The sequence below is a fragment of the Tachypleus tridentatus genome, chromosome 13 (genome assembly GCF_004210375.1).
Source record: "Tachypleus tridentatus isolate NWPU-2018 chromosome 13, ASM421037v1, whole genome shotgun sequence".
In the NCBI taxonomy this organism is placed as follows: Eukaryota; Metazoa; Arthropoda; class Merostomata; order Xiphosura; family Limulidae; genus Tachypleus; species Tachypleus tridentatus.
Genome location: NC_134837.1, coordinates 137,073,132 through 137,094,572, shown reverse-complemented (window position 1 = coordinate 137,094,572; position 21,441 = coordinate 137,073,132). Strand labels below are relative to the sequence as shown.

The window sequence follows — 21,441 nt, the reverse complement described above, 5'->3', positions numbered from 1 at the left end:
GACATTGGCTAATGTTAAGGGCAAACCTACCTTAAAAATGTGTTTAAAATGGCATTGTCATTCTTGGTTCTAACGACAACATAATAATAAATATGTACAATTGTGACCTGAGTGCCACACAGACCACACATTGGTGCATCAGTACCAGATAAAAGAAAGTGGTGAATTAAAAAACTGTGACCAATGCATAGCATAGCCAAAACAACTTCCTCCCTTCGATCTTTACAGAAACAAGATGGCCAAAGAGCTAAAGAAAGCTTGATTTGAAAAAGCTTATTATTTCTTTGCTCACTCCAGGTCGACTGCTAACTGGTATATAGTCAGGTTTTGATAACTGGACCATAGTCCATGTATGGAACAGGGACAGTGATGATAGAGCCAGAGCAGATGGACTTTGCCACTCTGTCAGCTACCTCATTCCCACAAATACGAACATAACTTGGAATAAAAAAAAAACAAAAAAAAACTGGACAAAGATAGATGATGGAAAGAGATGGGCCAATTTGTTTTGAATATTGATAAAAATAGGATGGTAACTAACATGGAATGATGTCAGGGCCAAGAGAAAGCTGAGTGAATTTCTGCAGATCATACAATGCTTATATTGCAGAGTTTCAATATGATTCAGGGCAAAAGAAATGGCATACAATTCAGCAATGAACATAGAAACTGTAGAGGGGATTCTGCGTACAACAAACAAACTGTAACAAACCACGGTTTGAACCTACAATCACCTGATTTTGAACCATCTGTATATATGGGAATGGATGGATAATTTGAAAGATGTTCAACAAATAAAAAGCAATATTTCCAATCGGGAGTACCGGCCTTCCTCGATGACTCAAAGATAGGTCACAGTTGGGGATAGTAATTAGCCATGGTTCAAGAGGCTGAACCATTGATACTGCTATGCTATTCAAAGATATATCAAATTTTTCTGATTGTGCCCAAATACGAAGGATAAAAGGAACGATGGTAGATTTTCTATTATAGAAAAGTGTGGCCCAATGAGGATGGAAAACACAACCCCAAGTAGGATGCCGTTGTAAAGAGCAAAGTTTGGAAGCATACATAAGAGATAGTTGTAAACGGCAAATATTCAGAGGGGGTTCATGGGACTCCACATACAAACTTTGGACTGAAGAAGTACAAAAGGCCCCAGTGCAAAGCCAAAGCTCTGATGGTGGATATGATCCAGCATTTTCAGTGCTGAGGTTCTGGCAGAACCATAAACCATAGACCCATAGTAAAGTTTGGATCAGATAAGGGCACAATAAATTTTAAGCATGGAGTATTGATCCGCTCCCCAAGAGGTGGAATAGAGGACACAGAGGATGTTTAGTGCTCTTATACAATTAACACAAAGTTGCTTGATATGGGAAATAAAGTTTAATTTACAGTCAAATATAAGACCTAAGAACTTTGCCTAAGGGAAGACAGGAAGAACAGCATCATCAATACAAAGTTCTGGATCTGGATGAATATCCCATTGGCAACAGAAATGTACACAAACAGTTTTAGAGAGAGAAAGATGAAATCCATTTGCTGTGGTCCACTTAAGTATATGATAAATTGCAGTTTGTAGCTGCCGTTCAATAATCATCATGTTTGATGACTGACATGAGATGTGAAAGTCATCAATGAAAAGACCATTTGCAACTGTATGGAGTAGCTGTTCACTGATGGCATTAATCTTTATAATAAAAAATGTGATGCTAAGAACACAGCCCTGAGGGACTCCAAGTTCCTGTGGGAAAAAACGGGAAAGTGTTGAGCCCACACAGACCTGGAATTGGCAGTTTATTAAAAAATGCTTAATAAAAAGTGGCAAATTGTCACGCAATTCATATGAGTGAATGTCTTGCAAGATGCCATATCTCCATGTTGTATCATAAGCTTCCTCTAAATAACAAAAAAATAGAAACAAGATGTTGCCACTTCACAAAGGCTTCTCCCACTGATGTTTCAAGGTGAATTAAGTGGTCTATCATGAAGTGTTACCTTCAGAACCCACACTGAGAAGACAAGCATTAATCATCCTCTCTAAGGTCTTACTGAGATAACTTGTCAAAGTAATGTGATGGTAATTCGAAGGAATCTTTGGATCCTTCCCAGGTTTAAGAATAGGGAGTACAAAAGCATGGCACCAAGCATCTAGAAAGACATTCTCCTGCCATATCCGGTTAAAGACAGCCAGGAGAATAGTAAGAGAGGCAGGAGAATGGTGGCATTGCATCTCATAATGTATATCATCAGGGCCAACTGATGTATTGCCAGACCGATGAAACACAAGTTTGAGTTCCACCAGTGTAAGAGGATGATTGCAGTCATAGGGATGATCAGTTGAAAAGGAAAAAGGCAGATGTTCAACTCGTGTTTTAATAATAGCTAAGAAGGAAGGGGATGAGTTTGAAGAGCTAGATACATGAGAGAAACATTCACCAAAAGTACTGGCAATGCTCTGAACATCAGAAACTTCATGGCCATTGAATATTAAGATAGAAAGAGAGCAGTAGAGAACTAAGCGAGTCAGTATAAATAGTGGAGTTTGAGTACTGCTTAGCTTCTATGTGATCCAGGGTAACAGAAATGGAGTAGAGTTCAGCAGTGAACACAAAAGCTGTAGAGGGGATTCTGTACACAACTACCGAACCACAACAAACCATGGCAGAGCCCAAAAGTATACCATTCACTCACCTTCCAGATCTTGTCACATATGACTTTTGAACTGGTGGTTGAAGAAATGTTGAAGGTATATGTAATCCAAGGTTCCTTCTGGCTTTGATGTCTAACATGTCGAGGCTGTGCACAGGCTTGCTGAAATGCAATACAGTTTGTACGCATGGGATATACACGAAATTTATCCCAAGCATATTTCTGAGCTTTTCGTGTTATAGAACAAGCAGAATTCCACCAAGGGCAGGGATGTTGTGGGAAAGATGTCGAGATTTTGGGGATGCACTGAGCAGCTGCTTGGACAATACAGTTAGTTATTGTTGCTACACAATCATCTATCGATGATATACATAAGATGGCAGGATCAAGTTCCGAGAGAGCAGTGAGAAAGGGCCAGTTGGCCTGGTCCAACTTCCACTGAGGCACACAGGTCACGTGTCACTGAACACGGCCATTTTCTCTCTCAATATGATAGGAAAATGATCATTACCTCGTGGGTTGATGTCAACCTCCCAAGAAAAGCAAGTGAAAAGTGAAGGGGAGCATATAAAAAGATCTATAGCAGTAAATGATTGACTGGATGCATGAAAATAAGTGTAGGAGATAATATTGAAGAGAGACAGGTTGTGATTCAGGAGCATATGCAGTACAGCACAACCCCTCACATCAATACTAGAACCACTCCAGAGGGGATTATGCCCATTAAGATCCTCCAAAATTAAAAAGGGTGTTGGAAGTTGCTCAATGAGGGCATCAAGGTATGAAGGATGATAATTTTTTCCAGGAGTAAGGTACAGAAAGCAAACAGTGATGGAATGACCCAAGGAGATACGAATGACTACAGCCTCCAAGGGCATATTCAATGACAAGGACCAGGTGGGCACATGTTGATCAACCAGCAGTACTACTCCCCCATGTCCTTGTCCTACACATCTTGTCATTTTGGTATCAGGAATATTGTCGAATTGTGACTGTATTAGTAGGTTATAAAAATGTTTCCTATAAAGAAAGACATTTGGGATGATAAAAGTTGGTTGGTTAATTTAGTGTTTTATGACACTAAGCAGCCAGTCTATCTGTGTCAAACATCTAGAAAAAGTTAAAAGTAAATTTAGTAAAATTCATAAAAGGAAAGTTAGCTAAAACAAAACAAAGTTACAACTGTAGTATTTCTCTTGACGTTGTAGACTAGATGTAAACATTGGTTTTATGCTATTTATGTGTTGTTTTTTTTAAAAGACTTTCTGTAGTGTAACTGTAATTATCGTAACTTGCCAGGAAGACTAACAGGTAAGTACAAAAACCACTGTCAGTCACCTGAAGTTGGCCTTTCCAATCCTGGTTCCGAGTAATTTGACATTATGGCCATTTTCAAAAAGGAAAGTAATAAACAGGTTTTAAAAGACGTGTAGCAAAAGTATAATAATAACTCGCCAAGAAGACTAACGGGTAGTTCAAACAGCAGTGTTAGTCACCTGAAGTTGGCCTTTCCAATCCTGGTTTTGAGTTATTTAATGTTAAGGCAAATTTCTAATTTCAACTCAAACTAGATGAGCTGTGATTTTTAAAAGGGAGACACATTAAAAGGGTGTAATATATAAATTAAAAAACCTAAATGGCACTAAAATATGAACAGCCTTTAAAAAAACTAAAAACATTACCAAGGTTGACAGTGTCACCATAACACTGTCTAATGTTATGGACAAACCTTGGGGACAGAACATACTTAAAATTGTGCTGTCATTGAGAGTCATAACGACAAGAAGAAAAGCAAAATATGGCTTATTGTGATCTGAGTGTCACACAAATTACACACTGATGCATCAGTTCCAGATAAAAGAAGACGATGAATTAAAAAACTGTGACCAATGCCCAGTCTAGTTAGAACAACTTCCTCTTTCCGATCCTTACGGAAGCAAGATGGCCAAAGTCCAATATAAGGTTTTATTTGGAAAAGCTTCCTTTCACGTTGCTCATTCCAAGTCGATAGTCAGCTGGCACGGAGCCAAGCCTTGAATACATGACCACAGTCCATGTATGAGACAGGCACAGCAGTGATAGTGCCAGAGCAGATAGACTTAGCTATGGTGCCAGTGAGCTCATTCCAGCAAATACCAACATGGCCCAGTATCTAGAATAACTGGATAGAAGTAGGTGTTAAAGAGAAATGGGCCAGCTGGTTTTGAATATCTGCAAGAACAGGGTGTGAACCAACGTCAAGCAATTCCAGGGCCAGTAAAGAACTAAGCGAGTCAGTATAAACTGTGCAGTTTGAGTACTGCTTAGCTTCTATGTGATCCAGGGCAACAGAAATGGTGTAAAGTTCAGTAGTGAACACAGAAACTGTAAAGGGGGTTCTGCGCGCAACCACCGAACCACAACAAACCATGGGAGAGCCCGCACAGTCACCTGATTTCGAACCATTTGTATAAATAGGAATGGAAGGATGATTCGAAAGATGTTCAGCATATAGCACAGTATTTCCAATCAGGAGTGTCTACTTTTCTCACACAACTTAAGGATAGGTCACAGCTGGAGACTGTAAGAAGCCATGGTGGGATGGGTTGATCAGTGGATATAGCAATGTTGTCCAAGGACAGACCCAATTCATCCAAGTGCACCTGGATATGACGGCCAAAATGAGCAATGGCAGACCATCTGTTCTGAAAAAGTATGGCCCACCGAGGAAGGAAAACACAGCCCCAGGTAGAATGCTTTGGTAAGGAATGAAGTTTCGAAGCATATAGTAAAGACAGTTGCAAACGGCAGAGGTGCAAATAAGGTTCATGAGACACTACGTATATGCTCTGAATTAAGTAAGTGTGGAAAGCCCCAGTGCAGAGCTGAAGTCTTTGATGATGAATAGGGTCTAGCATCTTTAAGGCTGATAGTCTGGCAGAGCCATAGACCAGTGTAGTTGAGTTTCGATCAAAAAAGAGCACGATATTTCTTTAGCATAGAACATTGATCCGCGCCCCAAGTGGTGGAAAAGAGAGGGCACGAAAGATGTTCCATGCTCTTGTATAGTTGACCCATAGCTGCTTGATATGTGATATAAAGGTCAGCTTACGGTCAACGATAAGTTCCAAGAACTTTGTCTCAGGGACCACAGGCAGCACAACTTCACCGATACGGAGTTCAGGATCAGGGTGAATTCCCCTCATTGGTGCCAAAAGTGCAGGCAAATGGTTTTAAAGAGAGAGAAGATAAAGCTGTTTGCTGTGGTCCACATGATATGTGAAATTCGTTGACATAGAGCCTGTTTGCAACAGTGAGAGAGAGTTGTTTAGTGATGACATTAATTTTTATACTGAAAAGTGTGACACTCAGAACACAGCCCTGTAGGACTCCAAGTTCCTGTAGAATAGAACAGGAAAGTGTCAAACCCACATGAACTTGGAATCTCCTTCCATTAAAAATGTTTTAAAAATGGGCAAATAGCCACGTAACCCATATATATAAAGGTCTCACAAAATGCCATACCTCCTTGTTGTATCATAGGCCTTCTCAATGTCATAGAATATTGATACAAGATGTTGTTGTTGTTTGAGAAAGGCTTCTCTGATTGACATTTCAAGACAAATCAGGTGGTCCATGGTGGAGCACTGCCATTGGAACTCACACTGGGTGGATGAGAGGAGGTTGTTTAATTTGAAAAACCAATCAAGACAAGCATTAACCATCCTCTCTAAGGTCTTACAGAGACAGCTCATCAAAGAAATTGGATAGTAGTTAGAAGGAAACTTGGGATCCTTCCCAGGCTTAGAGAAAGGCAAAACAATTGCCTGGTGCCTGGTATCAGAAAAACATTCTCCTGCCAGATCCAGTTAAAAAGAAGCAGGAGCTAGATGGTGCAGCATATATATCATCAGGTCCAGGTGAGGTACTGCCAGACTGATGAAGGGCCAGATTGAGTTCCACCAGTGTAAATGGACAAATATAGTCATAAAAACAATCAGCTCAAAAGGAAAGAGGTGACTGCTCTGCTTGAGTCTTGATGGCTAAGAAGGTGGATGAAGAAGCAGAAGTGCTAGATACCTGGCAAAAGCTTTCACCTAGAGTATCGACAATGCTCCTGGTATCAGCTACTTACTGGACATCAGAGAACAAGATCGAGAGAGAGATGGAATTATACTGCCCATTGACCTTTCAAATCTTGTCCCATATGACTTTGGAACTGCTGATAGAAGATATGCTGGTTGTGAACTTAATCCAAGATTCCTTCTGGCTTTGACGTCTTACCCACCAAGCATGTGCATGGGCCTGTTGGAAAGCAATGCGGTTCGTGAGTGTGGGATATCTATGGAAAGTATCCCAGGCCCATTTTTGAGCCTTCCATGTCATGTGGCAGGCAGAATTCCACCACGGATGAGAATATAGTGGATACCGTGTTAAGGATTTAGGAATACATTGAGCAGCTGCTTGTATAATACAGTCAGTAACTACTGCCACACAGCTGTCTATTGATGGCAGGATCAAGTTCTGAGATAGCAGTGAAAGAGGGCCAGTTTGCCTGATCCAGATTCCACCAGGGCACGCAGGTCAGGTGGCATCTCTCTCAAGATTATAGGAAAATGATCACTGCCTCATGGATTATTGTCAACCCTCCATGAGAAATCAGAAAATAATGAAGGGGAGCAAATTGAGAAATCAATAGCAGTAAAGGACTGATTAGGTACATGGAAATAAGTAGAAGAACCAGTATTGAAAAGAAAAAGATTGTGATCAGAGCTCATACGATCTACATAGCGACTCCTCGTATCAATATCAGCACTTCCCCAGAGGGTATGATGTCCATTAAAATCCCCACTGACCCGGGGGTCACCCCAAGGTTTCCCGTCTACAGGAATTCAAGGCCAAAGTGATGTATTAGGGTTGGACCCCTCAACCACCAGGATCCTCTCCCTCCCTTCATGGGTCACCATGCACGGCAAACATGTGGGTAGATATTTAGATCCCAAAGGAGTTAAACTGAAAGAACAGAACCTTCCTTGGGAGGTCCTCTCACCACGCACAGGAATCCACACCGAGGAGAGATGATAAAACTCAATCAAATCCTTGATGTCATTCACATTTAATTGAAAACCTCGACAATTCCATTGGATTAGCATGGCTATTTTTCTTTATTTTGGAGGAGAATATGGCAAAGAGACCTTCTGCTTGCAATCATGCTTATTTTCTTTATCGGATGTGGGTCGGTCACTCTCTAGTGATCCTGCTCTGGATTAAGCAGGCAGTTTGGAGTTTGTAGACACACATTCCAGTCATTGAGGATGTAAACAAATGGGTTGTTTAATTTTTGGGGTGTCAAGAGAGGAAGACCCCATGGAAACAACTGGGCTTGAACTAGGTGAAGTTGGGCAATGACTGGAAGATGTGGTAGGGACAGAGATAGAAGAAGAAACTGATTCAGTAACTTTGTTGATTTTGGAGGGTACTAGATTAAGATGCACCATTAAGGATTCTGTAGAAGGCACAGAAAGGCCTATCTGGACTCCTACTGTAGTAGTGGGATGGATTACAGAAGCATTAGTCCGTGATGGAATTGGAAATAGTAATTTCCAAGACTATGGATACATAACTGTCTTGAGACGTTGTACTTCTTTCTCTTCCACCCATTTAAGACAAGAAGTAAAATAGGAAGGATATGGACCATTACAGTTAACACAATGCAGTTCTAGCTGACACTCTAAAGCATCATGGTCTTTATCAGCACAACGGGCACATGTTAAGGAACCGCAGCAAGATGTTTTGAGTGACCAAATCATTGACAATGAAAACATCTAACAGGGTTAGAAATATAAAGCCATACCTTACAATTCAGATATCCTGCCTTGATTGTGGTTGGAGGACGTGATGTTGTAAATATTAATATTAGAACATTTGTCAGCTTCATGACCCTGTCTCTGCAAGTAAAAATTTGGCGCACGGCTGTAACACTTTGGTTGGTGAAACCTGCGAGGATCTCCGACTCTGGAATGGTCTTTAAATCCTTCTCAACTATAACTCCTCTGGAAGAATTCAAAGTAGAATGAGGAATAATCTCAATGGGTATATCTCCAATGGCCTTTGATTTCAAAGGAGTTTGGAATGTTGTGATGAAGCCGTTTCCACTAAAATGTCCCTATACCGTAATTGTTTTACCAATTTAAGTAGGCCAGCAAGCCCTTCTAAACCCTTCTGAATGAAAATTTCTGACATCTGCCCTAAGGGTTTTCCAGTTAAAGACTGTATAATTAAAAATTGCAGGACAGATTCAAGTTGTGAGTTTGACCATACAGTCATCAATGTGGGGTCGTTTACCAGTAGTAGTATTTTCTCTATGCTGTCATGCTTGTTTTTTGTTTTTGTTTTAGGGGTATCCATGATGAAAAAAAAAATGAGAGAGAGAATATTTTGGAGCCCACTGATCCCACACACCAAGGAGCCCTATGAGGGGATGCACAACTGTGCCATACGAGGTCACTGCAGGAATGCTAGGGTTTTGTGAGCACTATACTCGAACACCAGTATCAGACATAATGCCCACTACACCTATTGAGGATGTCCTACACTGGCACTCAGTTGACCCTGGCTCAAATGAACCAGCTGATTGATCTTGGTGGGGCCACCCCAAGACTGCCCATTTACAGGAATTCAAGGCTAAAGTGGTGTGTTGGAGTTGGACCCCTCAACCATCAGGATCCTCTCCTCCCCTCCACAGGTCACCACACACAGCAAACATTTAGGTGGATGTTTAAATTCCAGAGAAGGTAAACTGAAAGTACAGAATCTTTTCCGAGAGGTCCCCTCATCACGTACAGGAATCCACATCAAGAGGCCATACACACTGGATCCAAGTTATTTTTATTACTGATTTCAACTCTCTTGGTCAAATCCACCTAGTCTGTGACCCCAAATTGACCTTTATAGTTTCCACATTATAACTTATAATATGTTTTGTGTATCTTCAAAAAACTTTGCAAGCTTTCAGTAAGAATTAAGGGTAATTTGTAGACAAAACAAAACCAGAAAAATTAAGGAAATACTTTCAATAAAAACTTATTCATTAATATACAGAGTTAAAATGTTGACTGCTCCAAGTGCAAGGCAATTTTTATGTTAAGATTAAAAATACTTTCCTTTATCTCAAAATTGTTAAATTTTATTTGCATAATATCTAAAAATTCATTTAAAGAACTATATTTTATCTGCTATTTTCATTACCCAAATTCTATACAAGGTTCATCAATTTGAAAGACCTTGTAATTACCAAAAGGAATTAACATTGTGACACAAAACTACATTCTAGATCCTAAAACAACTTTAAACTTGTAACAATATTCAACTGTTTATATTTTTATGTTACTGATTTAGTGCCCTTTGAACCATTTCTAACTAATATTTTCTGCGTATAAGTTATAAATTGGTTGGCAGATGTGTAGCTCACATTACCCTATTAAATTACGTAAGGCCAGGGTTACCTAGAAACTGCTCACAAACATACCTTGTAAAAATTATTATTATTATTATTTTACCTAGTCAAACTAAAAAAGTTTTCTATTTTTATATTTTAGTTACTTTACTAATAATAAATACAGAATACACATGAGAAACATAAATAAAGTAGTTGTATGTTTTCTTGTGTTTTTTTTGCTGTTGACTGTTGGTGACACTTTACTTTTTTAATACTAATGTACTAAATAATTTCTATTTGCTTAAATAATGCATCAAAGAACACAGAATAATACTACACAAGAGACATACACTGTCCCATAACTATCAAATTTTACTAGATTTCTAACTATGCAACAAGAGCCATTAAAATATCAATACGTTTCACACAGTAATAAAGTTTGAATTAGAAGCAAAATACACAATTCTCTATGACAAAAACAATGTATTATAATACATTATTTGATAGACTAAAAATATGGCTTTCTATTGGTTATAAATAATACAGTGTTAAACATCACAGAAAACTACTGGCAATTCCTTAAAAAGAGGATTTGACAGGTGGGCATGGTAAGGAGAGTATCATTTTCTTCTTTATGACTGTTACTACACAAGATTGAAGACAATAAAACTTAAGTTTTGCTTGATCAATGATGACATTATAATGAGTAATTTGCATTACATTTCAAACTTTGCAGAGGAGTGGTAAAGAAATTAGAGAAAAGAGGATTCCTGGAGAAAAATTGTTAATTTTTATATTATGGAAAATTTTAATTTTTAATATGACTTTTAAAATTGAGAATTTAAAAGTTATATAATACTAACATATGGATTATTAACCACATTTTTATGCCAAAGGTATTTGTGTAAAGCACAATAGGAAAGCAGTTTAATTAAATTTTTAATGACACTCACTCTAACCTTATGATGTGCTCAGAAAAATATGCCCATAGTGAAAGTGTTAATAGAAATTTGTATATTTTATTTGTTTGTTTGTTTTTGAATTTCGCACAAAGCTACTCGAGAGCTATCTGTGCTAGCCATCCCTAATTTAGCAGTGTAAGACTAGAGGGAAGGCAGCTAGTCATCACCACTCACTGCCAACTCTTGGGCTACTCTTTTACCAATGAATAGTGGGATTGACTGTCACATTATAATGCCCCCACGGCTGAAAGGGCGAGCATGTTTGGTGCGACGGGGATGCAAGCCCGCGACTCTCAGATCACGAGTTGCACGCCTTAACACGCTTGGCCATGCCCCTATTTTATTTGTATCATCAAACCATTTGTGTTGGTACTAACTTTCCTTAATGTTAAAAGCTAAACAATTTGCTATATAATATATGTGATAACCAGACTACTTTTAGATGAATTTAAAAATGCGCAGAATTCAACATAAAAATAAAATGCACTTACAAACCTCAAAGAAAGAGCTAAGTATGTAATGTTCTGGAATGAGTAATGTTCCCATCTGAAATACTCCAAGAATAACCAATCCAAGAACCAGACGTGACAAAGCAGGTAGGATGCTGTAACAAGTATCATGTATAATAAAATTCTTTTTTTTTTTTTGATTTAATATTTGAAACTACTCAGGATAAGGGAGAAAAAAATTGAAGTTCTAATACATCAAAATGATAACTCAAACAAAAAAATATGTGCCTTAAAAATAGTTATGCTACATATAAAACATCCTTATCTTTACATCAAAAACAAATCCATAATGCATCCTAGCTAACCCATAAAAGCATATACTAGTTAATAACTTTTACTACCAGTTATATTTTTAGTAATGCAGTGTTGTGGAGTTAAACTATACTTAAATTATTTTAATACCAAGCATTAAATATTGAAGATTGATGTTTTTTAATTTTTGTAAACTTTTGTGCTGACTCACCATTCTGGCTTTTTCACTTTGCCTCTACCTTCAAACACACCACTGACAAAATTCAGATATCTTTTCATGGAAAACTGAAATTATTTTTAAGTTCATCAAAAAATAACAAACTTTAAACAAAAACTTTAAATACCTAATTTAATATGGCTAAACTTATACTAAAGTAACCTAATACATCTTAATATAATGGATAACCCATTTAGCTCAAAATTTTATAGTTTTGACAAATTTCAAGATTATTCTTCTACAAACATCAAAATGTAATATTCCATGTTGGTGTGAAGCTAACATTTATTCTATTTTATAGAATATACACTTTTATGAAAATTCCTAACTTCTAAAATCTAAAAAACGTTTTACTTTTGTTTATTTCAAACTGTTTATATTGCTGATCATTTTGGTTACAAATCATTCAACTTAGTTAAAAAAAAAAAAGACTATTTCTAATTTTGATATGAATACTTTGACTTCATAAAACTTATCATAATTTTATAAAACTAAAATGTTACCCATATCTAAAAAAATAAAGCAGACTTACAAAAGCAGAAAACAGTTGAAATATTGTATTGCTAGTTATATAGGATACTACAACCACAAATCAAAAAAAATCAAGTTATTAAGAATTATTTTATTAAGATGATGTGCCATTGGTTTTACATCACCAAAAGCATGATTTGTTAACAGCAATGATACACTTCTGATCAATAAATGAAATTCATGTAAGTATATTTATTTGTTTTAGAGCAAGGCCTCATTGGGTTATCTTCTGGGACCATGACAGGAAATTGAACTGCAAATTTTAGCATTTTAAATCAATAAACATACTGCTGTCCTACTGGGATGTTATTCATGTAAGAACAAAGGCATATTATAAAAATATTATACATATACTGCTCTTCAAGCAAAGTAAATTTCACTTGACACAACAGTTTAGTAAATTAGATTATTTCAATATAACATGATGCATTGATTATTGATCTTTGGATAAATCAAATACAAATAACTATACAAGTTTATACATTCTGCCAAAAGAAAAAAAAATCCAGATAAAAATTGTTTTTTGAATTATATAATTATAACAAAAATATAATAACTATGACTGATTTAAACAGTAAACATACAGCATAAGATTGGAACAACTAACATAAATGGCAATTATTTATTTGATATAATTCATGATTTTGACCTAATACATTTTAATTAAAGGTATTACACCCATGCTTATGGTTGTACTGCAAGACCAACATACTGGACTACACCATTAAACCCAACAAATATTAAGCAAATTGAATATTTTTATGTAGATAAGTGATCACTTACCTGTTGAAATTTATCTCAAAATATATGAAAAAATCTTTAAAAGAAAAGTAATGAATTGGAAGTTTAATTTTAAAAAACAACAAACTGGGATAAATTCAGTGAAATTATTATAGAATATTTAAAAAAATTATAATTTTAATATTGCATATAATAAAGAAGAAAAATATCAGTATGTTCACATAATTGAAAATAGTTTTAAAATAGCAACTGATAATAGTATACCTAAATATATTCCTAAAAACATAAATGGACCTATACATAAAAAATCAGTATTGACATTAAAGTTATATAACTAAGAAAAGATATATGAATAAAAAAATTATTTTTTTCAAACATTTACTTAATAAACAACAAAAAATAGTTACCACAATTAATTATAAAACAATAATATAGTGATCTTTGATGACTTCTGTAAAGATATAATGATAAAACCAACACATTTCTGGAAGAAATCTAAAAATTTTATAAATGAAGGAGATAACAAAAAGGTCAATCATCCAATGTTAAAAAATATTAAAATACCTAAAAATAATAAAGAAAAAAATCATTTATTTTGGGAATATACGTGCAATATCATAAAAGTTAATTAAAGCAAAATTTTTTATTAAAATTGGTTTAATTAAGTAAACAATATAACCAAGAAAGAATTAAGAACTGAGGTAAAATTTGCTATTTGCTTCAAAGATCATCATTCAAATTATGAAACTAACAACTAGACATTTAAGTTTTAAGTATAACATTAGAACAGATGATGTTTCTAAAAGTTTAAGAGCAATAAATAAGAACACGACTCCAGGTTTCAATCATATACAATATGATTAAGAAATGTGATGAAATAATAATTAACAAAATAACTAACTTACTTAACCTAACATTGAAGTCAGAGTATAGTCCTATAAATGGGATTAAGAATGATTATCTATTTATAGACCCATAACCCATACTAGCTGTCTATTTCAACTTTATGCAAGAACAATTAATAGCAGATTGTTGAAGTTTCTTGAAAATAATAAGATTCTACGTTGTTATTGAAAGTGTTTGAAAAAACATCACTTAATGTCTGAACAGCTGGATAGGCTTACAAGAATCTATGATAGTTTGTGTTTTCTTATAAAAAAGCCACACTGGGCTATCTGCTGAGTCCACCAAAAGGAATCTATGATAGACAGGTTTAATAAGAAACATTATATTGGAGTTGTCTTACTGGATGAAGAAAAAGCATTTGGCAAAATTTGTTTTACAACTTTACAACTTAATTTATAAACTGATATTTCACAACAAATTATCTTTTATAATAATATAAAAAAGATAAAAAAATTTGTTAGTAACAAACTATATTAAAATGAATAATATTAAATCAGAAGATTTTAATCCCAAACTAACCAATAAGTACAATACTTTTTTATGCATACAAATAATATCCCATGTCCAACAAGTTTTAATAGAAACATTAATATTTTCCAATATGCTGATGATATCACAAATTTGATATGCAATCAGTATTTTTTAGTTACTATTAAAAATTTACAATTGGCTCTAGCAGATTGGGAATTATGGTGCATTTCATGGAGAATATTCTTAAACCCAGATAAAATTAAGTTAATTGTGTCTTGTAGGAATGTAGAAAACTGTAAATTAAAAATGTATTAAAAAAGTTAAAGTTGAAAAAATTAAAACAGAACACTGAACTGGAAAGACCATGTTGAATATTTAATTTAAACATGTTGGATGAGAGATAACATGTTAAAAAAAAGTTGCTAATTATGATAGATGTTCCAGTGAAACTATAATTAAAATTTATACAAGATTCTTTATAGATTATGCTGATATGGCCTGGTTATACAATTCTAAATAATAATAAAATTTTTACAAACAGTCCAAAATTATGTATTAAGATCAATGACTCACTTGTTACCTTTTTTACACAAACAATTTTCAATACCAACTATAAAAGATCATTTAAAAATATCACAATAAACTATTATAAAAAACAATAAATTTATAATTTTATAGGAATTAAAAATAATACATTTCAGAATAATAAACAAGCATGAATCTTCTTTTAGTTTGGTTTATCGAATTAAATTTTAAATACGTTATTTCATTTTCTAAATTATATTTTATTATAATCTTATTTATTAATTTTCTTAAAATTATAATTTTTAAAATGTATTTTATTGTCTTTTGTTTTAATTTTTTATTGTAACTTTAAACATTTAAACAAGTATGTATTTTTATTCTTTAAAACGTAAGAAAATTCTAAAAATAAATGAGGTAATTTAGAGAAATCCCTGACTTGTGTAAAAAACAAAGAAAATAAAAAGGCACAAAGGTGGAGGAGGCTCATTGTCTGGAACACCTTGACTTCATGGAGGGAAGGATCAAGAATTCTACCACACAGTAGAAAACAGTTGAAATGCTGTATTATTACTGCTAGTTATACAGAATATTACAGCTACAGATAATAAAAAAAATACATCAAGTTATCAAAAATTACTTTCATTAAGATAGTGTGCTATTGGTCTTATGTCATCAAAAGCATGATTTTTAATAGCACTGATGCACTTCTGATATATAAATTTAATTTATATAAGTATATTTAGTTGTTTCAGAGCAATGTATCATTAGGTTATCTGCTGAGTCCACCACAGAGAATTGAGCTCCAGATTATAACATTTTAAGTCCATAAACTTACTACTGTCCTACAAGAAGATAATCAGTGGTGGGATTTAGCTGGTTTATACCAGTTCATAAGAACCTATTCTTAATATTCCATGAATTGTAGAACTCGTTCTTATTGGCTCTTAGTCCTCTGATGCTATATGTACAATGTATCAACTGTCATTATGAGAATTCATGCTACACAATCGACTATCACTATGGGAATTCATGCTATATAAAGTCACACACAATAACACAATTGTAAATTAGTATGATAACATGAGCAGCCATCTTAGATGAAGAAAGAAAAGCATTGTCTAGACTAATGTAGGCCTACACTTTCCTGTGTAAACATTTGGTATCAGTCATCTATAAAAATATAGTTTTCATTAGAAAATTTATAAAAATAATTAGAAAATAATTCTATATTTTTAGCCCTTGTGATGAAAGTTTAATAAGTTATATCAATATATTTATTTCTGAACAGAGAAATTTGGCACTTCAAACTTCAGCCCCTAAAATGAAGCAGCAACATATACTAGAGTTTGTAAGATAAACCCCAATAATTGAAATTTCAAAGCAAGATCCAACTGAACATCTAACACCAGTAACTTCAAGAAGCAATGAAACTTCTACTTTTAATACTGCACAAGCTAGAAATAATGAATATCCAGCAACTGCTCTTCTGGATTGCTGGAGTATGAAACAGGCCAAAGAGTTCAAGAAAAAATATAATGGTCTGGTTGTTCACAGCAAAAAACTTAGTTTTGTTTACTACGCCAAATTTGATTCCATAAACATGAAGAGAATTCATGTATCAATAGAATATACAAGCTACAGTATTGAAGCATCAGGAAGGAATAAAATCACCCAGCAAGAATTTCTCAGAAGAAAAAAAAAAGACCATTTCTCATCATAGGCACACAATATGTGCAATGCAAATGAAATATTGTGCAGATGATGCAATTACCAAATGTCTAGATAAAATAAACAAAAATATATCAGTTCTACATGTAAAGTTTTTAATACAATCTAGCAAAACAAAGCAGGCTATTTTCTGATGTTGAAGATGAGATTGAGCTACAAAAAAAATGATTTGGACATGGGAGTGTAACTCCATTTGTGGAAAACTGCTGTTAAAATAGTTGATCACACTGCAAGGGAAATCAAAAATGAAATATTTACTAAAACAATTGAACAAAATTTAAAACTCTGGGTCATTACTGATGAAGCTTCAATCATATCTAGTAAACCAGTGATTATAATTTTTGTAATGGTTGAAGAATGTGAGCTGTCACCAATAATTTTTCTTGATTTGGTTGATTTGAAAGAACAAGATGCTGAAACTACATACACATCTCTATTAAGAAGTTTGCATGATGCAGGATTTGATAGTGGATATTTGAAAAATAATTTTGTTGCATTCTGTGCAGATGGTGAAAGTGTAATGCTTGGCTGCAAGTCAGGGGTAAGCATAAAACTTAAAAATGATTTTCCTGACCTCATGACTTGGCATTGCTTAAATCACCACTTGCAACTGGTTTTGGATGATTCTATCACTGATATAAAACAAGTGAAACACTTCAAAATGTTCATATATATAATCTACACAATCTTTCACCAATAAAACAAAAACCAAATGGAACCTTTCAACATTTCAGAAGAAACTTGACTGAAATTTTGAAGATTGGTGGAGTTTTGCAACCAAGAGGGGCTGCTTGCAGCCTAAGATCAACACTTGCTGTATGGTGTACATATCCAGCATTATACAAATATTTTTCTACTAAGAAAGAATATTCTGGAATAGCTAGCTGTCTTTGCAACAAACTCTTCCTGAAGGATTCAGTAACAATGATAGATATACTACAAGAAATATATTTACCTTCTAATGCCCTTCAAACCAGAAATTTAAATTTAGCAAGGGCTGAAAAACAACTAAAAAGGGCCATTAAGGCATTTAAAGTACTCAAAAAAAGTAGAGAAACCTTTGAAAAAAAAATTGATGAAACCATTGCTTCTGATGCCTTTAGGAATATTGAATTTGTTGAAAACCAAAGACATGTAGACCTTCCTTGTGAAAACTACTGGAAGCAGCAATAAAAAATATTAAAGCTAGATTGATAAATTGTGATCACTTAAAATTAAAATACAATGCACAAGAAAATGACAATGAAATTCATGAACTGGTAAATATTCTTGAGCCAGATTCTTGGAATATTGATGAAGTTTATCTTTTGGAAAGCTGCTGAAGAAAATTTGTATGAATTCAGTAAGCTCTTTCATCATGAAATTCAGCATTAATGATTTCCTTGACTATGTGGAAAATGTCCTACAAAATTGCCATAATCATGAGATTCCAAGAACTGTACAAAAGGCTAAAAAATGTCATCAATACTGTTGCTCTTAGTTCAGCAGAGGCAGAAAGAGGGTTTTCAAGAATGAATATCATATATTCAGATAAAAAAGCTGCCTTACAGTTGAAAATGTGGTAAACCTGATGACAATTTGATTGGCCACTCATTGGATTCATGGGATCCAACTTCTTCAGTTCAAACATGACTAAGAAAAAACCACACAGCTGATGACAACAGGGTCAAACATAGAAGGAATAAATATTCTGATGATAATCACATGCTAAATAAATTATTTCAGAAAGATATTTTTGTTAATATTTTTAAGTGCAAAAATTGGGGGTGTGTAAAGTGAGATAGAACTGGTTGTTAAAATTTTTGAATCCCACCACTGGAACATATTATAAAAATTTTATTTTAAACCAACTTTTCTTCAACTTACAGCTTTCATGTAAAGTATTACAAAAACTATCTAAACTGTTTTTCAAGCAGAGTGGTTTTCACTTGATACAACAGTTTCTCTTTTCAAACATCTAAAGATAAGGATTATATTGGATAATTTCTGCCATAATTTTTAACAACACACGTGTTTGTAGAACGTAACATTTAACTTTTCCTCAAAAACAGGTTTAGGTATATGTATTCAGTAATTATGTTGCAAACAAATTTACATAAACTATATAATTTCCCATTAATTTATTGTTTTAGAAAAATTACTTTTTCTATAAATATTGCTGAATGTATTTATCTACATAAATTAGGTGATCTTTGAATATTATTTACATATATTAAGACATTTGATAATATTCACTTGTTGAAGTTTAAGAACATATATTTATACACACACACATACATACATATATTGTACAATAAATAGTTAACCAAAACCACTAACAGCATAACTAATTCTTCTGTAACTATTTCTCTTATAGAGTATTCAATTCTGGCTTGAAGAAAAACACAAGCTTAACACTCCTACGAAAAGACGTTTCTAGTCCTGATTTCTCCAAGCCCGTTCCCCTGGCTGTGGTTTCACTAGATAGTAGATAGGGACAATGGGAATCTCGTTAATCCATTCATTAATGGATTTAAATGGCAATTTCATTTAAATACAAAATTATTAGCCTAATATTAATAACCTTTCAAGTTGCTCTGGGGCCTATTAGGCCCCACTTTTCGTAGGAGTGTTAAAATAATGACTATAATTCCTGGAACAAAACTACACTTGTTCTGTCACTAAATACCAAATAAATTAGTGTTAGTGGTTTTAAATACTGCTTCTTCAGATGAGAACATTCACTTACTTGTGGACCTACTAAGAATCCTCCAAAAAAATATGTGTGCCCTCCTATTTCAAGAAGAGAAGGGATTTTTGCAAGTGCAGATTTCTTCTGATCTTGTGTGAGTTTGTCCTGCAAGAAAATTAGAAAACTTGAGGATTGTACAGCAATACCCTCCAGCTTTATGTTAGGGGAAATTTATAATAGTGAATAAAAATTATTCAAAAGACTATAACTGAAATGTTTTATAGATAATTATAAGTCACAGTAAAAAATAATTAACATCAAGTAGAAGAAGGTGTGTATGAATAGGAACAAGAAATCGAACATTAACAGTCTCCTCGAAGGAGTTATACATACACTGCTGGCCAAAATCTTAAGGCCAATGAGCATAACGAAAAATATGCATTTTGCATTGTTAGACTCAACCACTTATTTGAGTAGAGCTTCGAAAGACGAAAATAAGAAAAGGGAAATTAAAAGTAAAAATTTTTTTAGCATTTAATAGGGAAAATATGAACACTATGAAATTAGCCTAAATACTAACTGGTCAAAAGTTTAAAACCATACTGAAATGAACCATTAATCAGTAAACACATAACAAAATTTAGTCATTTGTGTTCAAGCATTAGCATTGTCAACATCTCCCAATGACATTGGGTAAAAACATGGCAAAGGCTAGAACTTGATAGAGTTTGAACGTGGCAGAATTGTTCAGCTGCAAAAGCAACGTCTCTATCAATATCCCATCGCTGGTGAGATTGGGCATAGTAAAACTGCTGTTGCAAATTTCTTAAAAGACCCTGAGGGATAAGAAACAAGAATTTCAAGTGGTTGGCCCAAAAAAATTTTGCCGGCATTGAGCAGGAGGATTTGACGGGATGTCCGGCAAGACATTAGCTGATCACCGAACCAGATTAAGGCCCTTACGGATGCATAATGCAGCTCAAGAACAATAAGGCAGCATCTACAAGAGAGAGGCTTTTAAAACCATAAATCTCTTCAAAGGCCACACCTCCTTCCACACCATGAAACAGATCGGTTAAACCTTGCTGAGAAGCACCAAACATGGGACATAGAAAAGAGGACAGAGGTTTTGTTCTCTGATGAGAAAAAAATTAGCATGGATGGTCCACATGGCTTCCAACGTTAGTGGCACAATAAGGATATCCCACCGGAGACATTTTCTAAACGACACAGTGGAGGAGGTTCCATCATGATCTGGGGTGCTTTCTCCTTCCATGGAACAATGGAGCTTCAAGATATACAGGGGCGTCAAACAGCAGTTGGCTGTTGGCATGTTGGAAAGAGTATCCTTATTGACTGAAGGCCCTCGCTTGTGTGGAAATGACTAGATCTTTCAGCAGGACAATGCTGCAATTCACAATGCCCACAGGACAAAGGACTTTTTCATGGCAAATAACATGATTCTTATGGACTATCCAGCGTAATCACCCGAACTGAACCCCATTAAAAATGTTTGGGGGTGGATGTCAAGGGAAGTCTATAGAAATGGATGTCAGTTCCAAACAGTGCATGATCTTCGTGAAGCCATCTCTATCACTTGGAATAACATTTCAGCCAGCCTTCTGCAAACGCTTATATCGGCCATGCCAAAGCAAATGTTTGAAGTTATTTGCAATGATGGCCACGCAACTCACTACTGAGACCTCTTGTTGGGCATTTCCTATCCTGTTTAAGACTTTTTTTTGGTATGGTCTTAAACTTTTGACCAGCTAGTATTTAGGCTAATTTTATAGTGTTCATATTTTCCCTACTAAATGCTAAAAAAGTTTTCTTAATTTTATTTTCCCTTTCTTATT

General features: G+C 34.6%; 1 protein-coding gene across 13 annotated transcripts in view; it reads right to left on the bottom strand.

The window, feature by feature from the left end:
• LOC143237571 (lysophospholipid acyltransferase 5-like) overlaps nucleotides 1-21,441 on the bottom strand; it is a 124,694-nt gene that overhangs the window by 44,100 nt on the left and 59,153 nt on the right. For all 13 annotated transcript variants that reach the window (XR_013020140.1, XR_013020141.1, XR_013020142.1 and 10 more), the window contains 3 exons: nucleotides 19,643-19,750; nucleotides 12,007-12,080; nucleotides 11,530-11,638 (listed from right to left, as the gene is read on the bottom strand). Coding sequence is in view for 9 of the 13 variants with exons in the window: in XM_076476979.1 (XP_076333094.1) it covers nucleotides 11,530-11,638; nucleotides 12,007-12,080; nucleotides 19,643-19,750 (291 nt within the window). In the remaining 4 variants the exon portion in view is untranslated. The remainder of the gene's footprint in view (nucleotides 1-11,529; nucleotides 11,639-12,006; nucleotides 12,081-19,642; nucleotides 19,751-21,441) is intronic.